Source organism: Schistocerca gregaria, chromosome 4 (genome assembly GCF_023897955.1).
Source record: "Schistocerca gregaria isolate iqSchGreg1 chromosome 4, iqSchGreg1.2, whole genome shotgun sequence".
NCBI lineage: Eukaryota > Metazoa > Arthropoda > Insecta > Orthoptera > Acrididae > Schistocerca > Schistocerca gregaria.
In genome coordinates, this window is record NC_064923.1 from 260,831,773 (window position 1) to 260,857,943 (window position 26,171).

The following is a 26,171-nucleotide window of genomic DNA, read 5'->3' on the forward strand; positions in this document are numbered from 1 at the left end:
TTGTGCTGCTATTGCTACTACTATCCATATCCATGACAACATGACAAATGAAAATCAAATTAATGCAGAAGTAATACTGTTTTTTGAAACTAACTAAAAAATTACCACAATATATGCATATTTATGGAAAGAAATTGTGTGTGTGTGAGAGAGAGAGAGAGAGAGAGAGAGAGAGAGAGAGAGAGAGAGAGAGAAAGGGGTGGTGGGTATAATATATTTTGTGCTAACCTGTTATTAAATAACAAAGATATCTTAACAGAATATTGATACAATTTAAAATTATGTACAGGGTATCATTACTGATCGTAAGTTTTGAGATTATCAGAAAACTGCTGATGAAGAAGGTAGATGGTGCAACCACTAAAATTTACAAAGAACAAAGCTTCCAAAGAATATGTTCGTCTGCATTTGCTGATATGAAATATACCACAAACAGGGCTCAAAGGTATGTTAATCGTGTTTAAGTAGTTTGTGGGTCCTCAATATGTACCATGCAAGACTATTTTCCCAATGGTACAGAAATTATCTTCAAATTTTAACCCCTAATAAAAATTTTAATTTATCAGATTTTACAATAACAGATTGGAATGAGTACACAATACCAATTGTAAAAAGTAATTCTCTGTTAGCTGATCACTGTTTTAACAGTTTAATGCTATGTTCCTACACAGACAGAAGGAAACGTGAGAACTCGTTGACTTGGTTATTTTCACCAATGTTTTATGGTACCACCTAATCACCGCCACTCATTACATTCCTGCATGATATTCTTATGGAATAAAATTGCTAAAAGAATAATTTCTCCAGTTTGTTGCAGAATTCATGTTGGCTGCTGTTCAAAAATCTAACTTGAAACTGGCAATACAATGGAATATGTAGCTAGTATCATGCACTGCCCTAAGTAGTACATTACACACACTCTCACCCATTCATTCAGTCACTCTGAAACTAACTTCAAGTAATATGTGACAACTTCAAACCTACACTGAAAAGTTTCATTGTGATATTAATATTTTATTTGTTACAAGACTTCTTTTGACCCTTTTACAGTAATGTACTCACCTGAAAGAATAGTAAACAACAAAATGTTACTTACCATGAGTATAAAGTACAGTAAGAAGAATATATGATTACATTTGTAGGTGACTTTGGAACATACAGTGAGCAAAATTTAGTATACAGAGCTTTCATGCCTGGCAGCAACAACAGCTCTGACTTGGCTGGACATTGATTCGAACTGAGCTTGCATGACAGGTCTGTGTATGTCATTCCACACTGCTTCAACTTTATGCCAGAGTTAATCAGTCTTAGTGGCTGGCAACTGGTGGCATATATAGCATTACTTCTACCTACTTTGTGTAGTTTTGCTACAATGTTAGTAATTTGAATATTCAAGATGTAATACAGTATGCCAATTTGGTGTGCATTGAAAGCAATTTTAATGGTCAACAGAGTAGTTGTGATATGAATGAATGATGTCAAATCTCTCCTTTTTGTAAACAAAAATAGAAACATGAGAAAATAAAAGAACACACATTCCCCTTGTTTATGAACACTTTGTTTGCTTAATGCTGCCTATGGCATATAAAGTCTGAAGCTGGTCAATGTATGGCTGAAACTAACTATGGCTGTTATCACATTACGCCATTGTGTCTAAAATAAAAAGTGACTAATATGTTAATCACTCTGTCACAGACAGAATATTGTTTTTTTCTATGACATGTTCCCTATCTTTGATCCTCATTTAAATTCTACATTATAATTATATGGTATCCCTGGATGCTAAACATGGCAGTGATTGCTGCTCTTCAAAGTTAGTGAGTGCAGTTTGCTGTTAAGAATACACAACTTATCAGGCTTGTTGGACTCCACCTGAGTAAGACACCAGGGAGTAAGTATAAGAATATATGTAAGAATCATTTCAATTTACTTAAAAGTTTAAAAAAATTCTCCACAACTTGCATATGAAAGAGTGGTGCACGCACAAAGGAAGGGCAATACACAGAAGCAAAATGAAGCATTCCTTGAGATACATAAGCCAATAGTATAATTCTGTTACTTGTGAATCTTAAGCATTTTCTTGTGCACACTGATCATTCATAATTTATTTTATTTATGCACATTTAGTAATAACTATACTGTTATCAAGATTCTTATGTTGGACGACAGTCTTAACATGCATACAAAGAAGGGCTGCACAAATGGTGACAAGTTTGTGCGACTCACAGGAGAGTCACTGAAATGTTGGAAACTATGAACCAGAAGACACTTGAGATAAACACCAAACATCCTACAGAAGTCTAGTGACAAAGTTTCAAGAAAAAGTAACTCCTTTAATGACTGAAGACAAGATTACACTAATGACAGTGTTCACAGAGGCACTTAAGCTATCGTCCTTCCTGTGCTCCATATATGAATGGAATGAGAAGAAACCTTAGTACGATGGGAAATATCCTCTGTCATGCACTTCACAGCAGTTTGTGGAGTATAAATGAAGATTTAGACAAATATCACAGAAAAAAGCAACTGAAAATATTAGAGAGAACCAGTAGCAGAAAATATCTCCAGTGTTGCAACTGTTAGCTGAAGTGAAGTGTTTGGATTGTGGAATAAGAGAGGAACAGACAGAGCAAACTGGCAACATCCTATTGTCCAGGCACTGAAGTTCACAATTCGGATTGCTCTGCTTTGAACAGCAACAATGTCAATATGACATTGTTATTTGTTGCACAGCCCAAGGTCTAGCTTGGGCCAGAATCTGGTAGTATGATTGCCAGTTCATAGGGCCAATTAAAGTGTCGTTTTTTATTTCTCATTTCCTAGATATATTTATGCTCCTATTCAAAACCCACATACTCATGGCAATAATTCTCTGGTTTTTAAAATACATGTGAGTGCTGATGCCATAAATATTACACAGTGGTGGTAAACAGTTGCCTAGGTGATATCAGTAGTTCAAGCTGATGGGTTGTACTGCATTCTTCACTGTACTGCATTCTTCACTACTTTTCTTCTTTGTCTCTCTCAGTTCAGAACGCATTACAAACCCATCATCTGTCATACATATGAATCAACACAGCACACTAAAGATATCAGTGGATGTTATCAATTTTGGGTGAAAAATTGCTCTGTTATGAAACAGATGCAATATTGTTGTTACTCTCCATATAATGGAGATGCTGAGTCACAGGTATGCATAACAAAAAAACTATCAAAAAGTTAGCTTTTGGCCAAAAACAGTGGCCATTTGTGCGAGTCGCACACGTGCGTGCCTGCGTGCGTGCATGTGTGTTTTATCTATTTTCAACGAGTAGCAACTATTCTTTTTATAATACTGTTACATTCCACCCTAGATTTACTAAACAGATATACTCATTGGCCAGGGTATATACCTCACCGTTAAAATTAAACTTACTCCAAGATCAGGCCTAGTGTATTGCACTTTCCTGGGCATACTCTACCACAGGGCAGCAAACAGATATAGTATGGAGGGGCATGGGACCAGCACACTGCTCTCCCAGGTATCAATTTCCAGATCCTCGAGCTGCTACTTGTCATTCAAGTGGCTCTACAATTAGCATCACAAGGAAAGGAAAAATTCCTGGCAGACTGGTAACTGAACTCGGTTCCTCCACATGGCAGTCAGAGTTGTTGACCACTTAGCTACAGAGGTGGGCGACATACTTTGTCATATCGAAAAGAAAAAACTTTTTCCTAAACACAAATTCCAAATATCAGGATGTCACCTCTTCCATTGTACACATACTTGAAGAATGGAGGTCAGTATAAAGTATTCATGCACAAAAGTAGCAGTTTCAGACGTATGTAAGGCAAGAAAACAAATGTAGAGCACAATGGCCATACCAGCTCCTATTGGTAATTTTATTGTGAAACTTAGAGATTTTGTATGTTAATTGCTTGAATTCTTACTTGCCTTTTTCTGTTATTGACAAATTTTCCAGACTCTGTATCACTTCTTTTGCTGCTGGTGGTGGTGGCTTCTCAAATTGCTCCATTTCTGCCCAAACACTGAAGGCCCTTATTATTGTTGCAAAGCCTGTAGAAGGACGAGTTTCTAGAAACTCTTCAGAGTTACATTCAATAATGTACAAAGGACGTGTGCTGTCATCTGCTTCCTCCTCCTCCTCATCATCATCATCATCACCATCACCATCACCGTCATCATCATTTTCAGCCTCACTGTTATAATACAGTGATTCATCTTCTGAAAGGTCCGTTGTGTATGTACTCCTGTAGGACTGATTGTCGTCATCAATTTGACTATCTGCATGAGATTCATTACATTCACAGGAATCGTCTCTTACAGTCTGATTTGATTCTGACAGACAATTGCCAGTCTCACAATTATTAAGTTCTTCAGTGTTATGTACTGCTGGTTGGCTGTTCTCATAGTTCTCTTTATATTCACTACATCCATCTTGTTTTCTTCTCACATGAGACACTCTGCTTACAGAATTATCACTTCTGCACAGCTCTTCAATTTCATATGATTGACTACCCTCATCGTGTATTTCACTAAACAGATATGGGTGACCATCATGATAAGAATCATCACACTCATAATTACTTTCACAGTTGGATGTATTATGTCTGTGTAAACTGTCACTGCCTGTCACTAGAGTGTGTTCCACATTCTCAGTTTCTGCTAACGAATTCCTTCTGTCCAGCTGACAGGATTCTTTTGACCAACAGCTTCCATTCAAACGATTTCCTTCTTCAGATTTCTTATCTTCATCAAACATGTTACAGCTCTGAAATAAAAGACTTGGATTAGTATAATGAATTTTGTTATGCACTATGAAAAGTAGTATTGAAATAATGTTTTTCACTACCAACATGATTTCTGTTCATTTTCTTATAAAAGTAGTATGTTTTCTCACATGAAAGTGCACATTATTTCTTACCACCACTCGTCAGATTAACTAGTCCTGCCAGGCTAAGGTACCACATGGCGACACCGTCAAAGAGGATCTTCAAGTTAGCATAGGAGAAGACTGTTTGCCTTTGGTGGATTGTTCGAGCATTTCCGGTTAGAGGAAGACTCTGTAGTCGTTTGGTTGGAGGGACGGAGGAAGTCTTCATGCGAATATTCCTTTATCCTTTACGCCCTACTGGTTTTGTAGCTGGTGGCTTCACCCCTTGAGGTGAGAGTTTGACGGCTTGTTGCACAGCTGGATGGGGAGACAACAATGCTACCTTGACACAGGGCAACTTCACAACCTCAGAGCTGAATTGGAGGTCATAAGTCTGTGGGGCCATGTTCTTCATGTGGCGAGGGGTAACAAGAACAGAACTATAGGTGCCAGAAGGGAGAACACAGGGTTTGCGACTAGACAGTCACTTGCAAGCGACTGGGTAAGGCACTTTTTCCTTTACCCTGATCTCTTTGACAACCCGCTCATCAAGATACATGGGACAATCCCAAGAGGTGGTAGCATGGCTGCCACTGTAGTTGGTACAGTGGGGAGGAGGGGGACCATCACTCTTTTGCGCTACCACAGGTTACACATTTGGCTGGTTGTCATCAAGACGTTGTAGTGTGGTTGAAACGATGACACTGGTAGCAGTGCATCAGGTTCGGTATGTGCGGCTGGACTGTGATAATTTCATAGCCTGCTTTGATCTTTGACGGAAGCACCACTCTTTCAAAGGTGAGAAAAAGAGTGAGGGGGGACACTAAGGAGGAATCTACCCTTTTCATTTCCCTATGGACAGCAATGACACCCAGATCAAAGAGGTAAGATTGGATTTTGGCCTCTGTTAGACCATTGAGCAGTGTGCTGTAAATTACACCATGGGAAGAATTCATAGTTCTATGAGCCTCGACATGAACGAGGTAGCTGTGGAGAAGTGAGGCAGCAAGCAGTTGTGCTTGAGAATAAGAAGTAGTCTCTAAAAGCAAAGTGCCACTCTGTAAACAAAGCAGGATTTCACAGGTCTGGCAATTGCATCAACACCTTTATGAATAATGCAATTGCATCAACACCTTTATGAATAATGCAATTGCATCAACACCTTTATGAATAATAAACAGATTTAGCCATGGTTAAGGGCTGACCGTCTTCAGTAGATGAGACTATGAGGAACCGTGGTGCAGCGGGAAGGGTCTTTGAATCATTAGCCTCATTATGTTTACGTTTCACAGATATTGATTATGAAGTTGACTGACTCATTGCAAGAAAATCCCACATGATTGCCAGCATCTCCGACGGCACACTCCTTCCAACTGAGGGCCCCCTTCACAAGGGGGCACACCTGCCTTTGGTGATTGTTCAGACCTCAGGTCACTCCTCCTGAACACCTAACGAAAGGACCAATCAACAATTTGGGAAGGTTGCAGCTCAGGCAATTCCCCTTCCCTGTGCCTGGCCTGTACCTGGGGGTACGTGAGAACCCAACCTGTTGACCCAGGGCTGGGAATTACGCATTACCCAGTCAGCTGTTACGCGTCAGATGGGTGGGCTGGCCTTCGGGAGTGCACAGGGAGGAAGAAGAAAAAGAGGAACCTCAAATGATAAATTGGAGGAACAAGAGGAGAAGGGAAACAAAGGAAGGAGAAGGGAGTGAAAAAACAAAGGTGAGACATTTCTTACGTCAGCGACAGCCAATGCAGAACATTCCCAGTAGCATCCCAGACACTTTCCCCAAGGGAGGCAAAAAAGAATAGCAATAGGATAGACCTGCAGCACGGCGGGAAAAAATGCTGCAAAGGCTGGACCCCGTGGTAGCCAAGGACGAACCTATCAGAGTGGCTAGGCCCCCCTGGGGGGGACCATCCAGGTTGGAGGAGGTCAGAAAGGAGATCCTGGATAGTCACAACCAACAGCTGAGGGTAGGTCAGCAGCCTGAAGACTATTCAAGAAGAACAACTTGCTGGTGCAAGAACAACGGTGGCTGAGGGTTCAAGTGATGGACATCTCTTCTGCAGTGCATACATTGCATCTGTTCAGCAGGGGGCTCAGTTCACTGCACCTTGAATGTGTCTAGGGACATTTGGTTTGTCCTTCAACCATAGAGCCCTCAGTGTGTACTACTCCTGAACCAAGAAATGCTTTGAAAACTACCAGGAATAGGTGGCAAAAAATCTCATGGTCAACAGAATATTTCAGTCCATGGGATGGGTCAAGGTAGATACGAGAACGGGGTAAACACCATGAGGGTGTATGCGATTGGTCCTTGACCAGAGGTGACAGTGAGGGAAGTTGGGAGTTCAGAGTGGAGATACTGTATGCGAACTGCATTTGTGATGCCAGTCCTGGACCTCTGTTGTGGGAGGTGGCTCCCCTTACCAGAAAAAAAAAAGGGAGTGGCAAATGTGCATCGCACAGCTGAGCAGCAGTTGTTGGCACCTGTTCTGTGGTGGAGGGACCCCAGCCTCTGTGAGTAGGCTACCTGACAAGGCTGGTCTGAAAGGCACCTGCCGGGAATTGGACCCCACAATGACGCATTGGTTCCAGCATCCACAATGCTGAAAGCAACGTCAAACTATATGCTAGATTTCCATAATCAAGACAGGACAGGTTCAAAGCTCTGTAAAGCTGCAAAAGTGTAGAGCAGTCTGCAATAGTGCCAATGAGACATAACTGTTGTTACTGAGGCAGCAAAGAGTATTTAGGTGGGACCAGCATGTTAGCTTAACCTGGTAAAGATGGTGAAACCAAGTCAAACAAGCATTAAAGATCAGTCCCAAAAATCAGTAAGACTCCATCACAATGAGTAGTTGGTCATTGAGGTAGAGTTCTGGTTGTGGATGGACATTATGACAATGACATATGTGCACAATGCATATTTTTGTGGCTGAAAACCACAAGCAATGTTTAAGAGCCCAGTACTGTACCTTTTGTATAGCACCCTGCAATCAGCGTTCAGCAACACCCACAGTCAAGGAGCAATAGTGAATGCAGAAATTGTCTGCGTACAAGGAGGTTGACAGTAGACCACTGACAGCTACTAGAAAGAGGCACACACAATATAGAGCACTGTTGGACCCCATTCTCTTGTGTATGGGGGGGGGGGGGGGAGGGGGGGCTGTACTGTGGGGAGCATCAAATTGAACCTGGGAATTCCGGTGTGGCAACAAGTTAACAAGTTCTGAACAAACATCGAGAGCATGCTCCAAAGTCATAAGCATTTTGCAAGTCAAAAAAGACATTGATAAAGCACAAACACTGAGAAAAACTGACTGGATACCAGACTCATGACAGACCAAACTGTCAGCAATAGAACAACTTGGTGAAAATGGCCCCAGGTCAGAGTCAAAAGATCCTGAGACTTCCAACACAGCTGCTGACACACCATACATTCCAGAAACTTTTAGAGAACATTAGTGAGACTAATTGGGCAATAGCTGCCCATCTCACAGAAGTGTTTACCCTCTTCCAGTATTGGGACAATCACACCTTCTCGCCACTGAGGTGGGAACTCGCCATCCCTCCAGATACAATTTAAAACAGCAACAACACGACATTGGCAATCTCTGATTAGTGTTTGTGCATTTGATTGTGGATGTGGTCTGCTTCTAGAGCCATGTCAGGGCAAAGGGCTAGGGCACTCAGGAATTCTCATGCACTGAATAGAGCATTACGTGGCTCCAGATGATGTTTGGTGGAAGATAAAGTGCATTCACTCCACCTGCTGCCTGAGGACACTAGATGCATGCTCACAATTCTTACATGCAGAGGCATGAGCATAATGTTTGGCAACAGCATCTGGGCCAGTGTAGACACCTTTCAAGGAGACACCAGATATACCTGTAGGGGGCTGGTGTCCATAGAGGCTTCAAACCTTGTCCCAAACTTGCACAGGAGTATTACACAGTCGCATTACACAGTCTGATTGTAGTAATCTACTGTTCCCAGCATTCTTGTTTCTGTCATTTTATTAGGTGGTGGTCATGAAGACAGAACCGTTCAAAGGCAATAAGGCTCTCCTACAATGAAGGTAACTTAGAGCATTCAATAACCAATCTACAATGGTCATGGCAATTTTTGAAGTCTACAATGGTCTCCCAAAAAGGGATCCCATGGAATAGGGGATCACAAAGTCTGGTGCAGATACAATGGCTGTGGTTGTGCTCTGGACACACACATCAATAACTCCATGTGGTAAGGTGATAATGCCAATGGCAGAGGCAGAGGTAAAGGCATTCCAGTCAGCACTGTTGCGGCCCATTCCGGTGAACACATAAGCAACTGATGCTGAGAGAGGGACAGGACGATCTGAAAATGATCAGTGTCACTCACGTCAATCATGGACTCTCCAAAAGATGGAAGGAAAAAAAGAAGGGCTGCAGATGGATAGGTCAATGGCCAAAAAACAGCCATATGCCACACTGAAGTGCATGGGGACACCAGTATTCATGGGACAAAGATTGAGCTCTGCAATCAAAGTTTCCATAGCTACTGCAGCCTGTGGCCGTAGATCCACCCTACAAAGGGATGCAATCACTGAAGTTGCCCAAAATGAAGAAGGGTGGGGGAGTTGAAAAATCAGATCAGACAACACAGACATTTAACCATCGGAAGGGAGAAACACATTACATATGATAGTTATTCAGAATGATGAATAAGTGTCCAACATCTTAAAAAAATGTGCACAACACAAAGTACAGTACATTCAGAATAAAGAGCATTCAATCACCTCTAACACAATTTCAGCTTGTATTAATGAGTTGGGACAAAAAGAACTGCTGGTTAATATTGCCAGTCCCAATCAAAGGGTTATAATTTATACAAAATGCATTCTGACAACTGGACGCATCAGAATGGAATGCAAAAATAAACCACATGGTTTACGACTATTGCAAGGAAAGAGCATTGAGAAATTTGGGAAAAAACCCATCTCTGTAAACTTTCAAAAATCGGTAATTCAACATACTTACACATACATAAAGACAGTGCCAACATTAAACAAATTACTTATTGCTGTAAAACAAAAAATCCATTTTCCTTGGCAGAAAGATATTTTACAGAACACATTGTATGAAATGGGATTTGCCTGAAAGATCTCTCCAAGTAGAAGGAACATTCTACTGAAGAGAACTAATGTAATTGACTGACGATGCAAATACTTGATACAAATAAGGAAATTAGGAGAGCAAACAGTAAATTCTTTTGTATCAATGAAACTTAGGTGGACAACAAACAACATTACCCTTAGAGAATGTTGGCAGGGTTATAGCATTGACACCAACGTGGATAATACTTGCGGAAGCAGCAATGGTGAACAAGTATTGTGCTGGCTTATTAATCTACATCAAAGTTATCCTCATCAAATTTTTCCCATTACATATTATAGATATTCCAGTGCTTTTTTCTAGTCCTGAAACACTTCTAGATCTCCAACAATTCACATCAGTGAACTTTGAATCAAAGGCTTCAGTACAGTATTGTTTTGGGAAGTTAATGAAGTGTCAGCAGGTGCAGGTGCATTATTATAGTACAGAAACCACGAAATATTCTGCCACAAATCTGGACTTTTTCCTTTCTTTTTTTTTCTCTCTCTCTCCCCTTTGGACTGTTTCATGCATAATGTGTTGAATTTTTAAGTAGTACTCCTTATTGATTGTTTCACCTTTTGGCAAGAAGTCTTGGTGCACTATACTGTTAAAATTGAAGAACACTGTGACAAGCATAGCATTCACATTTGACTGCTCTTGCGGAGACTTTATTGGTCTTTGCAATCCAGACTGTGATGACTAAGCTTTAGTTTCAACAACATATCCATTAACTCACACTTCATCTCCTATTATGACCCATTTTGTGGCCTTCACCTTTGATATACTTTTGTAAACCCTTGCTTTACTCATAGTAGACTCACCAAAAGTAATATTTGACATTTCTAAGAGTCTGATTCACTTTATTTTTCTTACAGCAAAATTTAATACAAATGCCCTGATCCATTTTTATACAAAATAAATGATCACCGATACTACTAAAACATGTGTAATCTTTTTAACAGGTAGCAGCAGACTAAACATCCAAGAAGCCTAATGTTCTACCAAAAATTTCAGAAATTTTTATCAACACAATGTCAAAAAAAACTCATGCAAATTATTCTACTAAGAAATTGTGTATCCCCATCACTTTTGATCACTCCTTGTGTCGAAACAATTATGGTTTTCAACAACTATGTCAAAAATATACTTCTTATGAAAGTAAAAAGAATAGACAACTAAAACAAGCAGAGGGAAATGTATGTATGTTCAGTACACTAGATAAAAAAATCAGTAGTGTCATATCTCGATGAGGAAATTTAAACTTTCAGCACACGGCAGGAGCTCACAGAAGAACCCCAGCACAAGTTTAAAAGAATAGTTAACCATGCACTGGATAGAGATGTACCCAGTAGAAAAGTTCATAATGGCAGGTAACCTCCATGGTATACAGTCACTGCAATGAAACTTCTACAAAAATAGAATTTACTGTATAACAGGTATAAAATAAAGCATTGGGCTATAGATAGATGCTGAATGAAATGAATCTGGCTGTCAAGGCAGCAATGTGTGATGCTTTCAATGACTACAAATAGCAGAATATTGTCAAGTGATCTTTCACAGAACCCAAAGAAATTCTGGTCATATGCAAATGCTGTTAGTGGCACCAAAGTTAGTGTCCAATCCATAGCAAATGAGACAGAAACTGCAATTAAAGGTAGCAAAGCTAAAGCTGAAATGCTCAAATGCTCAAATGCATTTGCAAATGTTCCTTTACAATGGAAAACCAGGAGAATTGCCCAAATTTAATCCTTGTACCACTGAAAAGATGAATGGAATAAGAGATGTTAAGTCCCATAGTGATCAGAGCCATGAATGAAATAAGTATTAGTCACAGTACAAAGCATAACAAACAAGTAGGAAGATTTATATGTTCAGTGAACTAGATAAGAAAGTACTAGTGTGATATCTCACTGAGGAACTTGAAACTTTTAGCTCAGGACAGGAGTATGTAGAGGAACTATCTTCAAGTATAGAAGAATAGCTGACCATGTACTGTACATGTATGCACCCAGTGGAATACTTTGTAATGGGAAGGACTCTTTATAGTATACAGTCAGTGTAAAGCAACTTTTAAAGAAACAGAGACTACTATATGATAGGTGTAAAATAAAGTAGAGAGACAGAGATGCTGAATGAAATGTGTTTGGCTGCCAAGACAGCAGCATGTGAAGTCTTCAATGACTAACATAGCAGAATATTGTCGAAAGATCATTCACAACACCCAAACTGCCCATAGCTCATGGTCTAGTGGCAAGCATTTCTGCCTCTGGATCATGGGAACCCGGAATCGATTCCCAGCCGGGTTGGCGATTTTCTATGCCCGGGGACTGGGTGTTTGTGTTATTGTTATCACCATCATCTGTGACAGTGGGTAGATAGGATTGTGTAAAAACTGGACTTCATAAAAATTGGGACTTTGTACGGGGGCTGATGACCGCGCAGTTGAGTGCCGCACAAACATCACAAAACCCAAATAAATTCTGGTCATATGTAAAAGCTGTTGGTGACACAAAATTAGTGTCAAATCACCCAAGGATGAGACAGAAACGAACTTATGGTAGCAAAGCAAAAGCTGAAATGCTTAAGTCCATTTTCAAATGAACCTTTACAAAGAAAAACCCATGAGTATTGACCCAATTTAATTCTTGTACCACTGAAAAGATAAGTGACATAGATATTAGTCTCAGTGTTGCTGAGAAACAGCTGAAATCGTTAAAACTGAAGTCTGGGGCCCAATGAAATCCCTGTCAGACTATACTGAATTTGTGACTGTGTTAGCCTCTGTTTTAACTATAATCTACTTAAGACCCCTTGAGCAAAAAAGTATGCCCAATTCCAAAAAAATATAATGGGTGGGGGGCACAGGTCACACCCATCTATAAGAAGGGGAGTAGAAGTAATCCACGAAACTACCGTTCAATACCCTTGACATCAATTTGTCATAGAACCTTTGAACATATTCTGAGCTCAAGCATAATGAGGTATCTTGAACAGAACGACCTCCTCAAAGCCAACCAGCATGGATTTTGAAAACAATCATGTGAAACCCAACTCATTTTTATCACATGGCACACTGAAAGCTTTGGATCAAGCAAACCAAGTAGAAGCTCTATTTCTCGATTTCCAAAAAGCATCTGACTCAGGACAGCACCTACATTTATTGTCAAAAGTACGAGCATATACGATGTCAAATGAAATTTGTGACTGTATGTGGAACTTTTTGGTAGGGAGGAAGCAACATGTTATCTTTGATGGAGAGTTAACACCAGATGTAGAAGTAACTCTGGGTGTGCCCCAGGGAAGTGTGTTGGGACCCCTGCTGTTCGTGTTTTATAATAATGATCTTGCAGACAATATTAATAATAAAATCAGGCTTTTTGCAGATGATGCTATTATCTATAACGAAGTACTATCTGAAAGAAGTTACAGAAATATTTAGTCATATCTTGATAAGATTTCAACGTGGTGCAGAGATCGGAAACTTGCTTTAAATGTTCAGAAATATAAAATTTTGCACTTCACAAAATGGGAAAAAACAGTCTCCCATGGCTACTCATACAAATACCTGGGTGAAACACTTTGGAGGGATATGAAATGGGATAATCACATAAGTTCAGTCATGGGTGAAGCAGGTGGTAGACTTCGGTTTATTGGTGTAATACTGGGGAATGCAACCAATCTACACAGAAGACAACCTGCAAATCATTCGTGGGATTAAAGGATATTGCTCAAGTGTGTGGGACCCATACCAGATAGGATTAACGGGATGTACTGAATGTATACAGACAAGGGCAGCACAAATGGTCACAGGTTTGTTTAATCCATAGGGGTGTGTCACAGAGATACTGAAGGAACTGAACTGGAATACTCTTGAAGATAGACGAAAATTATTCTGAGAAAGTCTATTAACGAAGTTTCAAGAAATGGCTTTCAATGATCACTCTAGGAATATACAACAACACCCTAAGTATTTCTCCCATAGGCATCGTGGAGATCAGAATAATTTCTGCATGCACAGAGGCAGTCAAATAATCATTCTTCCCACACTCCTTACGTGAATGGAACAGGAAGAAACCCTCATAACTGGTACAATGGAACATACACCTGCCATGCACCTCATGTTGGATTGCAGAGTACAGATGTAGATGTAGATAAACAATGCAAGAATAAGCTTTAATTTGTATAGTATAATTACACTATACTGTGTTAAAATCCTATTGGAATATACCCATCAATGTGGGAGATAGTAGATGAACATGCATTCAGATAAACAGACATTCAGTTCTGTATTTGTAATAGATATTGGAACCCTGACCTATGACTTCTGCTACTGCATTAATGTAATTAATTTGCTCTATAATGTTGTGTTTGGGAAGAGGGCTATCTTCTTCTGTATTTGAATAGTGTTAATGCATTTATCTGAAAATAAACTCTGCCGTGATATACCTGCACCCATGCCACCACTGATTTAAAGTATTCACTGGGGAAGGGCTAGTACTACTTTGTGGAGCAGCCTGTAGAAGCACCTTGTGAAGTAGCTGGGTACGCAGAGTGTGGACTCCCTCCCTCCCTAGTTTACTGGCAGACTATAGCCACAGAGGGTTGGGGTCAACGTTGCTGGGAACAAAGTTTCCTGGAGTGCAATGCAGAAATCAGAGGAAATGTGCAAGAAACACCTTAGCTTAGACAAGCATGCAGGCTGTGCTGCAGAGTCACCTACTGCCACTGGTTGTGAGGATATGGTATCAATATGCATTGGTTCTGAATCAGGTTGTGTAGGAGGATCCAATGCCACAAGCGCCACCAGGGACTCTACCCTGAATACAGATCCAGAACATACAGGCTCCAGTGACATTAGGATCATCAGAACCTCCACCATCTTGGAGGTCTTCTTTCTGTGCATCTTCTTCTTGGAGGATTTCAGTGCCCCTGGCATCTTATTTGCTCGTTACAGGGACAAGAAGAAATTCAAAGTCCTAAGACCAGCAACCTGTAGCTCCTTCATCCCTGATTCGTATCTGGTTGCAGATCAGCAGAATGCTGGGAGAGAAACATCCTGAGGGATCCCGTCCTGGTGAGAGGTAGTGGAGGAGGGTATGGCTTCTCTGGCTGGGGGTTTGGGATTGACATCCTCTGTGGATGGAGAATCAATGCTCCTAAAGTGGGAGTGGGGGAAACAGTAGGAATAGGGCCAGCAACCAGCAGGGGAGTGAGTGTAATCGAGCAGCCTTGAGGGTGCAACGTAGAAGGCATGAAGGCAAGGGTGTAGTCACCAGATAGAATGAAATCTTCACAGCCACAGAAATCTTCGTACACGATACAGATATTCATATTTCTTTTTGTCTCATGGTAACTGAGTTGGTCAACAGTATCTTTTCTCTTAGGAAGATGGTGCAGTCTGGTGAACAGAGCGAAAGGCACTCGCTGCAGTTGACTCAAAAAGTGAAGGGGCACAAGGAGCATTAGTGTGCAACTGCCATCCACAATCCCTACAGATAAGACTGACGTTGCAATGCAACAGCAGGTGCCCAAATCTCATGCACTTTAAACACCGCATGGGAGGAGGAACATACAGTTTCACATCACATCGATACGTTATCAACTTTACCTTTTCACACAGGAATTGTCTTCAAAGACCAATATGACGGCACCAATATCAACCCTATTGTCCCCACTGGATACAATGGACAAAATGCACACCCCCACTGGTATGACCTGGCATGTAACTTGTCATCGGTCTGTAACAGGATGTCGCGGAGAAATAAGATATCCTGTACCGTATTAAGACTGTTACGGGTTTGATAGTTACAGGAATGTCACCCAGCTTGTCACATGTGAACAGTGTTGTGATTGAGTAAGAGGTGCCTTTTAATCAGATCTGGACCACTTTCCATTTTCGGAATCATTGCTACTTCCCGAACCTGTCCTCAGGGTGTTGGACAAAGAATAATGACTTCGTGACCAAAAAGGAGTCCTGCAAGTCCTAGAGAAAATTCAGTATTGTGGGGAGTATTTCTGCCTTTGTTTCTTAGTTCTACATTCCTCCCATGACATAGCCCAGAGTCCCCGGGCCCCAAACATGATGGGCACATACTTATTGTCATACACAGGAAGTTCCCAGCACAGGCACCAATAACGGGGTCCATGCTTGGTCAGGATACCACCATTGTGCAGGTAACAAGTGACCCCCTCACACAATCGACGATCAGACGACTACTGTGTTGGGTTTGGGTATATACTACTTTTGCCAGAAAGGAAGGGTGCAAAGTCAGAAAGGCGCGAAAGGTGGAATGTACACCATGCTGGGCAACATGCCCTGCATGATCCGCACTTCTGTTTGGAATATGAGCAGCTGCTCGAGCATCATCATCTAAAATTTCCTGTCAAGTAGATGGCAGAGACAGGACAACACGACATTGATTAAAATGGGGGCACGACAATAAAACATGGCGCACTGTCAATGCATGACCACAAGGGCACTGCAGGGCGGGGTCGCCGGATAGCAGGTAGCAGTGGCTAAACCGGCAAAGCCCAAACAGCAACCTGGACAAAATGATCTCCTCTCGCCGAGATGGTCGGGAGGAGGTTGTCCAAGCTGTTGGGAATGGTTTTATGGCCCAGAGTTTATTTTCTTGAATTGATGACCAAGTATCTCACCATAATGACACAAGCCTCTTACAAACAACCCCACTAATGTCAGACGATGTGAGACAAAGGGAGGCTGGCCGAGGCAGGACGACTGCAGCCTTGGCCGCACCATCAGCAGCCTCATTTCCAGGCACTCCTACATGGCCTGGAACCCACATAAAGCTAACAGGAGAGCCATCACCAGCAAAAGAATGGAGGGATTGCTGGATCTGTTGCACCAAGGGATGGACCGGATATGTGGCTCCAAGGCTCTGAAGAGCAGAGTACATACAGAGAATGGCGGTGGCGGCAGACATACTGAACGGCCTGATTGAGAGCAAAAAGCTCGGCCATAAATTTGGAACACTGGTCGAGGAGCCGGTATTCAAAGGTGACGTCCCCAACGACAAAGGCACAGCGGACACCATTGTCAGTTTTGGAGCCATCAGTGTAAATAAAGGTGTTACTGGCAAGTAGCGCATGAAGTTTGACAAACCGTGAGCAATACACTGCACCCGGAGGACCCTCCTTCGGGAGCAAGCTGAGGTCAAGATGAATGTGAACCGAAGCCTGGAGCCAAGGTGGTGTCGGGCTCTTACCCTCTCTGAAGATGGCAGGGAGGGGAAAACCAATTGTCGAAGCAGGCGACGAAAGCGGACTCCAGGGGGCAGCAAGGCAGACACATACAACCCATACTGACAGCCGAGAGAATTAGCAAAGAAGGAATGATAAGACGGGTGGTCGGGCATTGACAACAGCCGGCAGGCATACTGACAAAGCACGACGTCGCGCTAGTAGGTCAATGGTAATTCGGCACCTTCAGCATAAAGACTCTCGACGGGACTAGTATAGAATGCTCTGGTCGCAAGACGTAACCCAAAATGATGGATGGAGTTGAGACGGCGTAAGAGGGATGGCCGAGCAGACGAGGCTCCCATAATCCAGCTTTGATCGGACTATAGACCGATATAAGCAAAGCAGGACAGTGCGATATGCTCCCCAAGATGAACCACTAAGAACACGGAGGACATTAAGGGAACATGTACAACAGGCAGCCAAATAAGAGACATGCGGAGACCAACAATGTTTCCTGTCCAGTGTGAGCCCTAAAAACTTCATGAGAGAACAATGGGACCGAGATGTAAGGATGGTGGAAGGAATGCTTTATAGTGCCAAAAGTTGATGCAAACCGTCTTCTCTTCAGAGAACCGGAAGCCATTAGCCACACTCCATGAGTATAGGCGTTCAAGATAACGCTGAAGGCAGCACTGCAGGAGGCACGTTCTCTGGGCACTGCAGTAGATCACGAAGTCATCAACGAAAAGAGAGCCTGCGACGTTAGGTGGAATGCAATCCATAATTGGATTGATCTCTATGGCAAAAGGGCTGCGCTCAAAACGGAGCCCTGAGGCACTCCGTTCTCCTGGAGGAAGACGTCGGACAATACGAAACCCACACATACCCTAAACATTCGATCTGTTAAAAATGAATCAATAAAAAGGGGCAGGTGACCACGTAGGCCCCACCTGTGCATAGTGCGGAGGATACCTCCTCTCCAACAGGTATCGTAAGCCTTCTCCAAATCAAAGAGCACAGTTACTGTTTGGCGATTTCGCAAAAAGTTGTTAATGATGAATGTCGACAAGGTCACAAGGTGGTCAACAGCAGAGCGGTGTCGACGAAAGTCACATTGAACACTGGTAAGTAGCCGTCGAGATTCAAAAAACCAAACCAACCGACCATTAACCATGCGCTCCATCACCTTACAGACACAGCTTGTAAGGGAAATGGGGCGGTAACTAGAAGGAAGGTGTCTATCCTTCCCAGGTTTGGGTATGAGGACAACAACGGCCTCACGTCAACGCATGGGGACCTGACCTTCGGTCCAGACGTGCTTATAGGTATGAAGAAGAAAGCATTTGCCTGCCGAAGAAAGGTGTGTCAGCATCTGAACGTGAATGGCATCTGGCCCCGGAGCAGAGGACCAGGACGGTGCAAGTGCACAATCGAGTTCCCGCATGGTAAAGGGGGCAATAATCTTCCAGATTCAGTGAGTGGAAGGAAGGTCGCCGAGCCTCTTCTGCCTCTTTTCTGGGAAGGAAGGCAGGGTGGTAATGGGCAGAGCTTGAAACCTCTGCTAAAAAGTGGCCGAAGGCATTTGAGACATCCACAGGGTCCACAAGTACCTCATTACCTGAAGTCAGGCCAGGTATTGAGGAGTGGGCCTTAATGCCCAACAGCCAGCTCAGGCCACCCCAGACGACAGAAGAGGGAGTAAAACTGGTAAATGAGCTTGTGAAAGAGGCCCAACAAGCTTTTTTGCTGTCTTTGATGACTCGACAACATTGCGCTCTGAGTCGTTTGTAATCATTACAATTCGCCAGCATAGGATGGCGGCGAAAGGTGCGTAAAGCACGTTGTCAAGCACAGATAGCGTCTCTGCAAGCCTCATTCCACCAGGGGACTGAAATGTGACGTGAAGAAGAGGTAGTACGAGGAATGGAGCGTTCGGCAGCATTGATAACAGCCATGAGGTATTCGACCTGTGTCACAGCTGAGAAAATCTTGGTCCGGAAAGGTCACCAGGGAGGAGTCAAGTCCCCAGTCAGCATTCGGTGTGTTCCAGCTTGAGGGACATGGGGATGGGGTGTAGTGCAGGAGACTAACGACACAGAGGAAATGGTCACTCGAATAGGTGTCAGAAAGGACATACCACTCGAACCGACGGGCAAGAGTGGTAGAACAGATCGAGAGGTCCAAGGGGGAGTAGGTATGAGTAGAGTCCAAGAGGAAAGTCGGGGGCACCAGTATTGAGGCAGACAAGATTGAGATGGTCGAAAAAATCCACCAAAGGGAGCCTCTCTGACAGTATGCAGGAGAACCCCAAAGGGGATGATGGGCATTGAAGTTGCCTAACAATAAAAACGGCGGAGGAAGCTGAGCAATCAGGTGCATCCTGTCAGCTCAACCAACTGCGGATGACGGAGTGTAGACAGTACAAAACGAAAAAGTAAAGGCAGAAAGAGTAATACGGACAACAATTGCTTGGAGTGGGGTGGTCAATGGGATGGGATGGTAATAGACATCATCCCGAACAAGCAACATGATCCCACCATGAGCTGGAATACCGTCCACAGGGGTTAGGTCAGATTGCTTGAAGGCATAGTAGCTAAAATCAATACGGTCTGTTGGGCATAACTTAGTTTCCTGGAGACCAATGATGAGTGGACAGTGCAGGCGGAGGAGCAGTTTAATTCCTCCTGATTAGATCAAATAGCTCTTATGTTCCAATGTAACAGAGCCATCGGGAATCAGAGAAAGGGGGAATGAAATGGGTGAAGAGCTGGTCACCTCGATGGCCGCGGAGGGCAAGGTTTCAAGGCAACATCACTACAATCTTTGGGAGGCGGATCCTGTTCCATCGAGTTGTCGCCAGCTGTGGCCACATTCCTGGGTTGCGTAGGAGGGACAGCATCGTCCGCTGACGACAAGCCAGCTGAGCACCTGGCAGGAGGGCCACCCTCTGGGTCCTTTTTGGAATGCTGGACCTCTGAAGCTGGGGTCTGTAATGTTTCCCCGATGGACGAGGGGGAGCGGGAGGGGGAGCGGGAGGGGAAGCGGGAGGGGTGGCCCCTGGGGCAAAGGGGGCAGGGGCTGTGAGGGAGGAGGATTTGGAAGGGAGAGATTTGGGAGATGGAGGCATAGACCTCGGATGGGGTAAGGAGGTGGAAGGGGGACAGGATAGGGGTGAGGATACTGCGGAAGGAGTGGACATGACCAAAGTAAACGACGACGTCAACATCACGGGTTGGAGGCGGTCATATTTCTTCCTGGCCTCAGAAAAAGAAAGATGGTCTAAGGTTTTCAATTCTTGTATGCAGGGCAGCCGAAAGTTCTATGCGAGTGGAGGCCAAGACAATTGACACACCAAGGTGGCAGGATGCACGTATGTCCCTCACGAAGACGACGTCCACAATCGCCACAAAGGGGCTCAGATTCACACCGTGACGACATGTGCATCGCATAGGAGGCGGGTCGTAAGGTCACATGTCGCAATGGTAGCACATCACCTTTACCTTCTCAGGGAGAACATCCCCCTCGAAGGCAAGGATAATGGCCCCAGAGTCGACGCAACGGTCTTTGGGGCTGCACTGGACTCGCTGGACAAAATGCATGCCACAGCGCTCCTGGTTGGCCCTGAGCTCCTCATCAGATTACAGCAAGAGGTCCCGATGGAAAATAATCCCCTGCAACCTATTGAGTGCCAGATGTGGGACAATGGACACTGGAATGCCCTCTAATCGGCCGCATGCCTGGAGCGCCGCCAACTGTGTAGCGGAGGTGGTCTTTATGAGAATGGACCCCGAACACATTTTACTAAGAGCCTCGATTTCTCCGAAGATATCCTTAATATGCTGTACAAAGAACATGGGCTTGGAGGTGGCGAACGGCCCCCCAACGTCCGAGAACAGACTAAATAGCGGGGGAAATATTTCGCCTCAAGCCGGCAGGCCTGCCCTTCCTCCCAGGGAGTGGCCATGGAGGAAAAGGCAGAAGTACCAGAACCAGAGACAGAGACAGAACCTTTCCTCTTAGAAGACGCGGCCGCAGAGCGACCTGATGCATGTTGACATTTCATCTGCGAAACATACACCCAAATACCACCCACTCCGACCAGGGGCTCTCCCCACGGGTGTCACCCAGCCTCAGCAGGGACCACCTGGCAGGATGACCATTGCCAGGAGTCCCTTTGCCCCAGGTAGACAGGCAATTACTCCTTGCTGGTGTGGGGAGGGTGAAGCTCAGGTATTGGCAGTACAATCCCTGTGTTGTCAGGGGGCTACAACCTAGAGGGTACATTATGACCCCACCACAACGGGCTGGCTACCGTGCTGGATTTCGAGTGCCATGGAAAGTCCATCATGATCGAAGGTGCAGATGGGGACGCACTATGGGCGTAACATGTGCAGCCCATCAGGTGTTTAGGCCCAAATTGATGAACAGTGGGTGCAGTTACGACGCCGTTACGATGATGAGTGCCAACATCTTAGTGCACTGAGGACCAATGATACACCACGTAGAGTGTCCTTCCCCAAAAGGCTCGTACTTCTGTAGAAGTTTGGTCAAACCCCAATGGGGACCACCACATGGAAGGCTGAAATTGTTGAAACTCCTTTTAGTTGCTTCTTACAACAGGCAGGAATACCTCGGGCCTATTCTTATCCCGGACCCGCAGGGGGTCGAGAGAGTGGGGGGGGGGGGGGGGGGAAATATATATATATATATATAAGAGAGAGAGAGAGAGAGAGAGAGAGAGAGAGAGAGAGAGAGAGAGAGAGAGAGAGAGAGAGAGAGAGAGAGAGAGAGAGAGACTCAGCAGCATTAGTGGCAGAACAACTGAGAGAAAATTTGGACTACATTTCACATAAATTTTCTCAGCATGTTATAGTCTTAGGTGGAGATTTCAATTTACCAGTTATAGACTGGGACACTCAGATGTTTAGGACGGGTGGTAGGGACAGAGCATCGAGTGACATTATACTGAGTGCACTATCCGAAAATTACCTCGAGTAATTAAACAGAGAACCGACTCGTGGAGATAACATCTTGGACCTACTGATAACAAACAGACCCGAACTTTTCGACTCTGTATGTGCAGAAAAGGGAATCAGTGATCATAAGTCCATTGCAGCATCCCTGAATATGGAAGTTAATAGGAATATAAAAAAAAGGGAGGAAGGTTTATCTGTTTAGCAAGAGTAATAGAAGGCAGATTTCAGACTACCCAACAGATCAAAACGAAAATTTCTGTTTCGACACTGACAATGTTGAGTGTTTATGGAAAAAGTTCAAGGCAATCGTAAAATGCATTTTAGAAAGGTACATGCCGAGTAAAACTGTGAGGGACGGGAAAAACCCACCGTGGTACAACAACAAAGTTGCCAAACTACTGCGAAAGCAAAGAGAGCTTCACTCCAAGTTTAAACGCAGCCAAAACCTCTCAGACAAACAGAAGCTAAACGATGTCTAAGTTAGCATAAGGAGGGCTATGCGTGGAGCATTCAGTGAATTCGAAAGTAAAATTCTAGGTACTGACTTGACAGAAAATCCTAGGAAGTTCTGGTCTTACGTTAAATCAGTAAGTGGCTCGAAACAGCATATCCTGACACTCGGGGATGATGATGGCATTGAAACAGAGGATGACACGTGTAAAGCTGAAATACTAAACACCTTTTTCCAAAGCTGTTTCACAGAGGAAGACCGCACTGCAGTTCCTTCTCTAAATCCTCACCAAACGAAAAAATGGCTGACATCAAAATAGGTGTCCAAGGAATAGAAAAGCAACTGGAATCACTCAACAGGAAAGTCCATTGGACCTGACGGGATACGAATTCGATTCTACACAGAGTACGCGAAAGAACTTGGCCCCCTTTCCAACAGCCATGTACCGCAAGTCTCTAGAGGAACGGAAGGTTCCAAATGACTGGAAAAGAGCACAGGTAGTCCCAGTCTTCAAGAAGGGTCGTCGAGCAGATGCGCAAAACTATAGACCTATATCTCTGACGTCAATCTGTTGTAGAATTTTAGAACATGTTTTTTGCTCGCGTATCGTGTCGTTTTTGGAAACCCAGAATCTACTCTGTAGGAATCAACATGGATTCCGCAAACAGCGATTGTGAGAGACCCAACTCGCTTTATTTGTTCATGAGACCCAGAAAATATTAGATACAGGCTCCCAAGTAGATGCTATTTTTCTTGACTTCCGGAAGGCATTCGATACAGTTCCGCACTGTCGCCTGATAAAGTAAGAGCCTACGGAATATCAGACCAGCTGTGTAGCTGGACTGAAGAGTTTTTAGCAAACAGAACACAGCATGTTGTTATCAATGGAGAGACGTCTACAGACAAAGTAACCTCTCGTGTGCCACAGGTGAGTGTTATGGGACCATTGCTTTTCACAATATATATAAATGACCCAGTAGATTGTGTCTGAAGTTCCATGCAGAGTTTTTCGAATGATGCTGTAGTATACAGAGAAGTTGCAGCATTAGAAAATTGTAGCGAAATGCAGGAAGATCTGCAGCGGATAGGCACTTGGTGCAGGGAGTGGCAACTGACCCTTAACATAGACAAATGTAATGTACTGTGAATACATAGAAAGAAGGATCCTTTATTGTATGATTATATGATAGCAGAACAAACACTGGTAGCAGTTACTTCTGTAAATTATCTAGGAGTATGCGTGCGGAACGATTTGAAGTGGAATGATCATATAAAATTAATTTTTGGTAAGGCAGGTACCAGGTTGAGATTCATTGGGAGAGTCCTTAGGAAATATAGTCCATCAACAAAGGAGGTGGCTTACAAAACACTTGTTCGACCTATACTTGAGTATTGCTCATCAGTGTGGGATCCGTACCAGATCGGGTTAACGGAGGAGATAGAGAAGATCCAAAGAAGAGAAGCGCGTTTCGGCACAGGGATATTTGGAAACCATGATAGCGTTATGGATATGTTTATCAAACTCAAGTGGCAGAGTCTGCAAGAGAGGTGCTCTGCATCACAGTGTAGCTTGCTCGCCAGGTTTCGAGAGGGTGCGTTTCTGGATGAGGTATCGAATATATTGCTTCCCCCTACTTATACCTCCCGAGGAGGTCACGAATGTAAAATCGGAGAGATTAGAGGCTTTCAGACAGACGTTCTTCCTGCGAACCATACACGACTGGAACAGGAAAGGGAGGTAGTGACAGTGGCACATAAAGTGCCCTCTGCCACACACCGTTGGGTGGCTTGCGGAGTATAAATGTAAATGTAGATGGAGAGAGAGAGAGAGAGAGAGAGAGAGAGAGAGAGAGAGAGAGAGAGAGAGAGAGAGAGAGAGAGCACTGTTGGTTTGGGGGAAAAAAGATTTTTATGACAAATTTAATTAATGGATTAATATATTGCGAAGAATTAAGTTAGTACCCCTAGTTCTCCAAACACGCTTCTAGAGCTCGCAGTACCAATAATTTATTATACATGTTTCACCCTGAAAACTTTAGCTTGGGTTGGGTTGAGTTAGCCCCCCCCAAAAAAAATATCCTTTATTACATTTTGGAATGACAGAGTGGTTGAGAATATAATCCTCAAATCCCTAGTCTTTTTTCAATTAAGTGGATGAATTTTCTTAATCACAGTGACATCAAAAATTGATAGAAAGAAATCACTGACTTAAGTCATAAGGGCCCCCCCCCCCCCCCCCCCCCCATGAGCCATGGACCATGCCGTTGGTGGGGAGGCTTGCGTGCCTCAGCGATACAGATAGCCGTACCGTAGGTGCAACCACAACGGAGCGTATCTGTTGAGAGGCCAGACAAATGTGTGGTTCCTGAAGAGGGGCAGCAGCCCTTTTCAGTAGTTGCAGGGGCAACAGTCTGGATGATTGACTGATCTGGCATTGTAACAATAACCAAAACAGCCTTGCTGTACTGGTACTGTGAACGGCTGAAAGCAAGGGGAAACTACAGCCGTAATTTTTCCCGAGGGCATGCAGCTTTACTGTATGATTAAATGATGATGGCATCCTCTTGGGTAAAATATTCCGGAGGTAAAATAGTCCCCCATTCGGATCTCCGGGCGGGGACTACTCAAGAGGATGTCATTATCAGGAGAAATAAAACTGGCGTTCTACGGGTCGGAGCGTGGAATGTCAGATCCCTTAATCGGGCAGGTAGGTTAGAAAATTTAAAAAGGGAAACGGATAGGTTAAAGTTATATATAGTGGGAATTAGTGAAGTTCTGTGGCAGAAGGAACAAGACTTTTGGTCAGGTGAATAAAGGGTTATAAATACAAAATCAAATAGGGGTAATGCAGGAGTAGGTTTAATAATGAATACAAAAAATAGGAGTACTGGTAAGCTACTATAAACAGCATAGTGAACACATTATTGTGGCCAGGATAGACACGAAACCCATGCCTACTACAGTAGTACAAGTTTATATGTCAACTAGCTCTGCAGATGACGAAGAAATTGAAGAAATGTATGATCAAATAAAAGAAATTATTCAGATAGTGAAGGGTGCCAAAAATTTAATAGTCATGGGTGACTAGAATGCGGTAGTAGGAAAAGGGAGAGAAGGAAACGTAGTAGGTGAATATGGACTGGGGCAAAGAAATGAAAGAGGAAGCCGCCTTGTAGAATTTTGCACAGAGCACAACTTAATCATAGCTAACACTTGGTTGAAGAATCATAAAAGAAGGCTGTATACATGGAAGAAGCCTGGAGATACTGACAGGTTTCAGATAGATTATATAATGGTACGACAGAGATTTAGGAATCAGGTTTTAAATTGTAAGACATTTCCAGGGGCAGATGTGGACTCTGACCACAATCTGTTGGTTATGACCTGTAGATTAAAACTGAAGAAACTGCAAGGTAGCTTTGAGGGATGAAGTAGTGAAGGCAGCAGAGGATCAAGTAGGTAAAAAGACGAGGGCTAGTAGAAATCCTTGGGTAACAGAAGAAATATTGAATTTAATTGATGA

At 43.4% G+C, this 26,171-nt stretch overlaps 2 protein-coding genes across 4 annotated transcripts in view; one reads left to right on the forward strand and one right to left on the reverse strand.

Moving 5' to 3' along the window:
* Positions 1-26,171, forward strand: part of LOC126267377 (broad-complex core protein isoforms 1/2/3/4/5-like) — a 216,357-nt gene that overhangs the window by 145,855 nt on the left and 44,331 nt on the right. Inside the window, exon 7 of the mRNA XM_049972561.1 lies at positions 290-445. Within this exon, the coding sequence (XP_049828518.1) occupies positions 290-303 (14 nt within the window). The 3' untranslated portion in view covers positions 304-445. The remainder of the gene's footprint in view (positions 1-289; positions 446-26,171) is intronic.
* The window catches only part of LOC126267376 (uncharacterized), a 45,461-nt gene that overhangs the window by 13,213 nt on the left and 6,077 nt on the right, over positions 1-26,171 (reverse strand). For all 3 annotated transcript variants that reach the window (XM_049972559.1, XM_049972558.1, XM_049972560.1), the window contains exon 2: positions 3,935-4,772. In XM_049972559.1, the coding sequence (XP_049828516.1) occupies positions 3,935-4,763 (829 nt within the window). In that variant the 5' untranslated portion in view covers positions 4,764-4,772. The remainder of the gene's footprint in view (positions 1-3,934; positions 4,773-26,171) is intronic.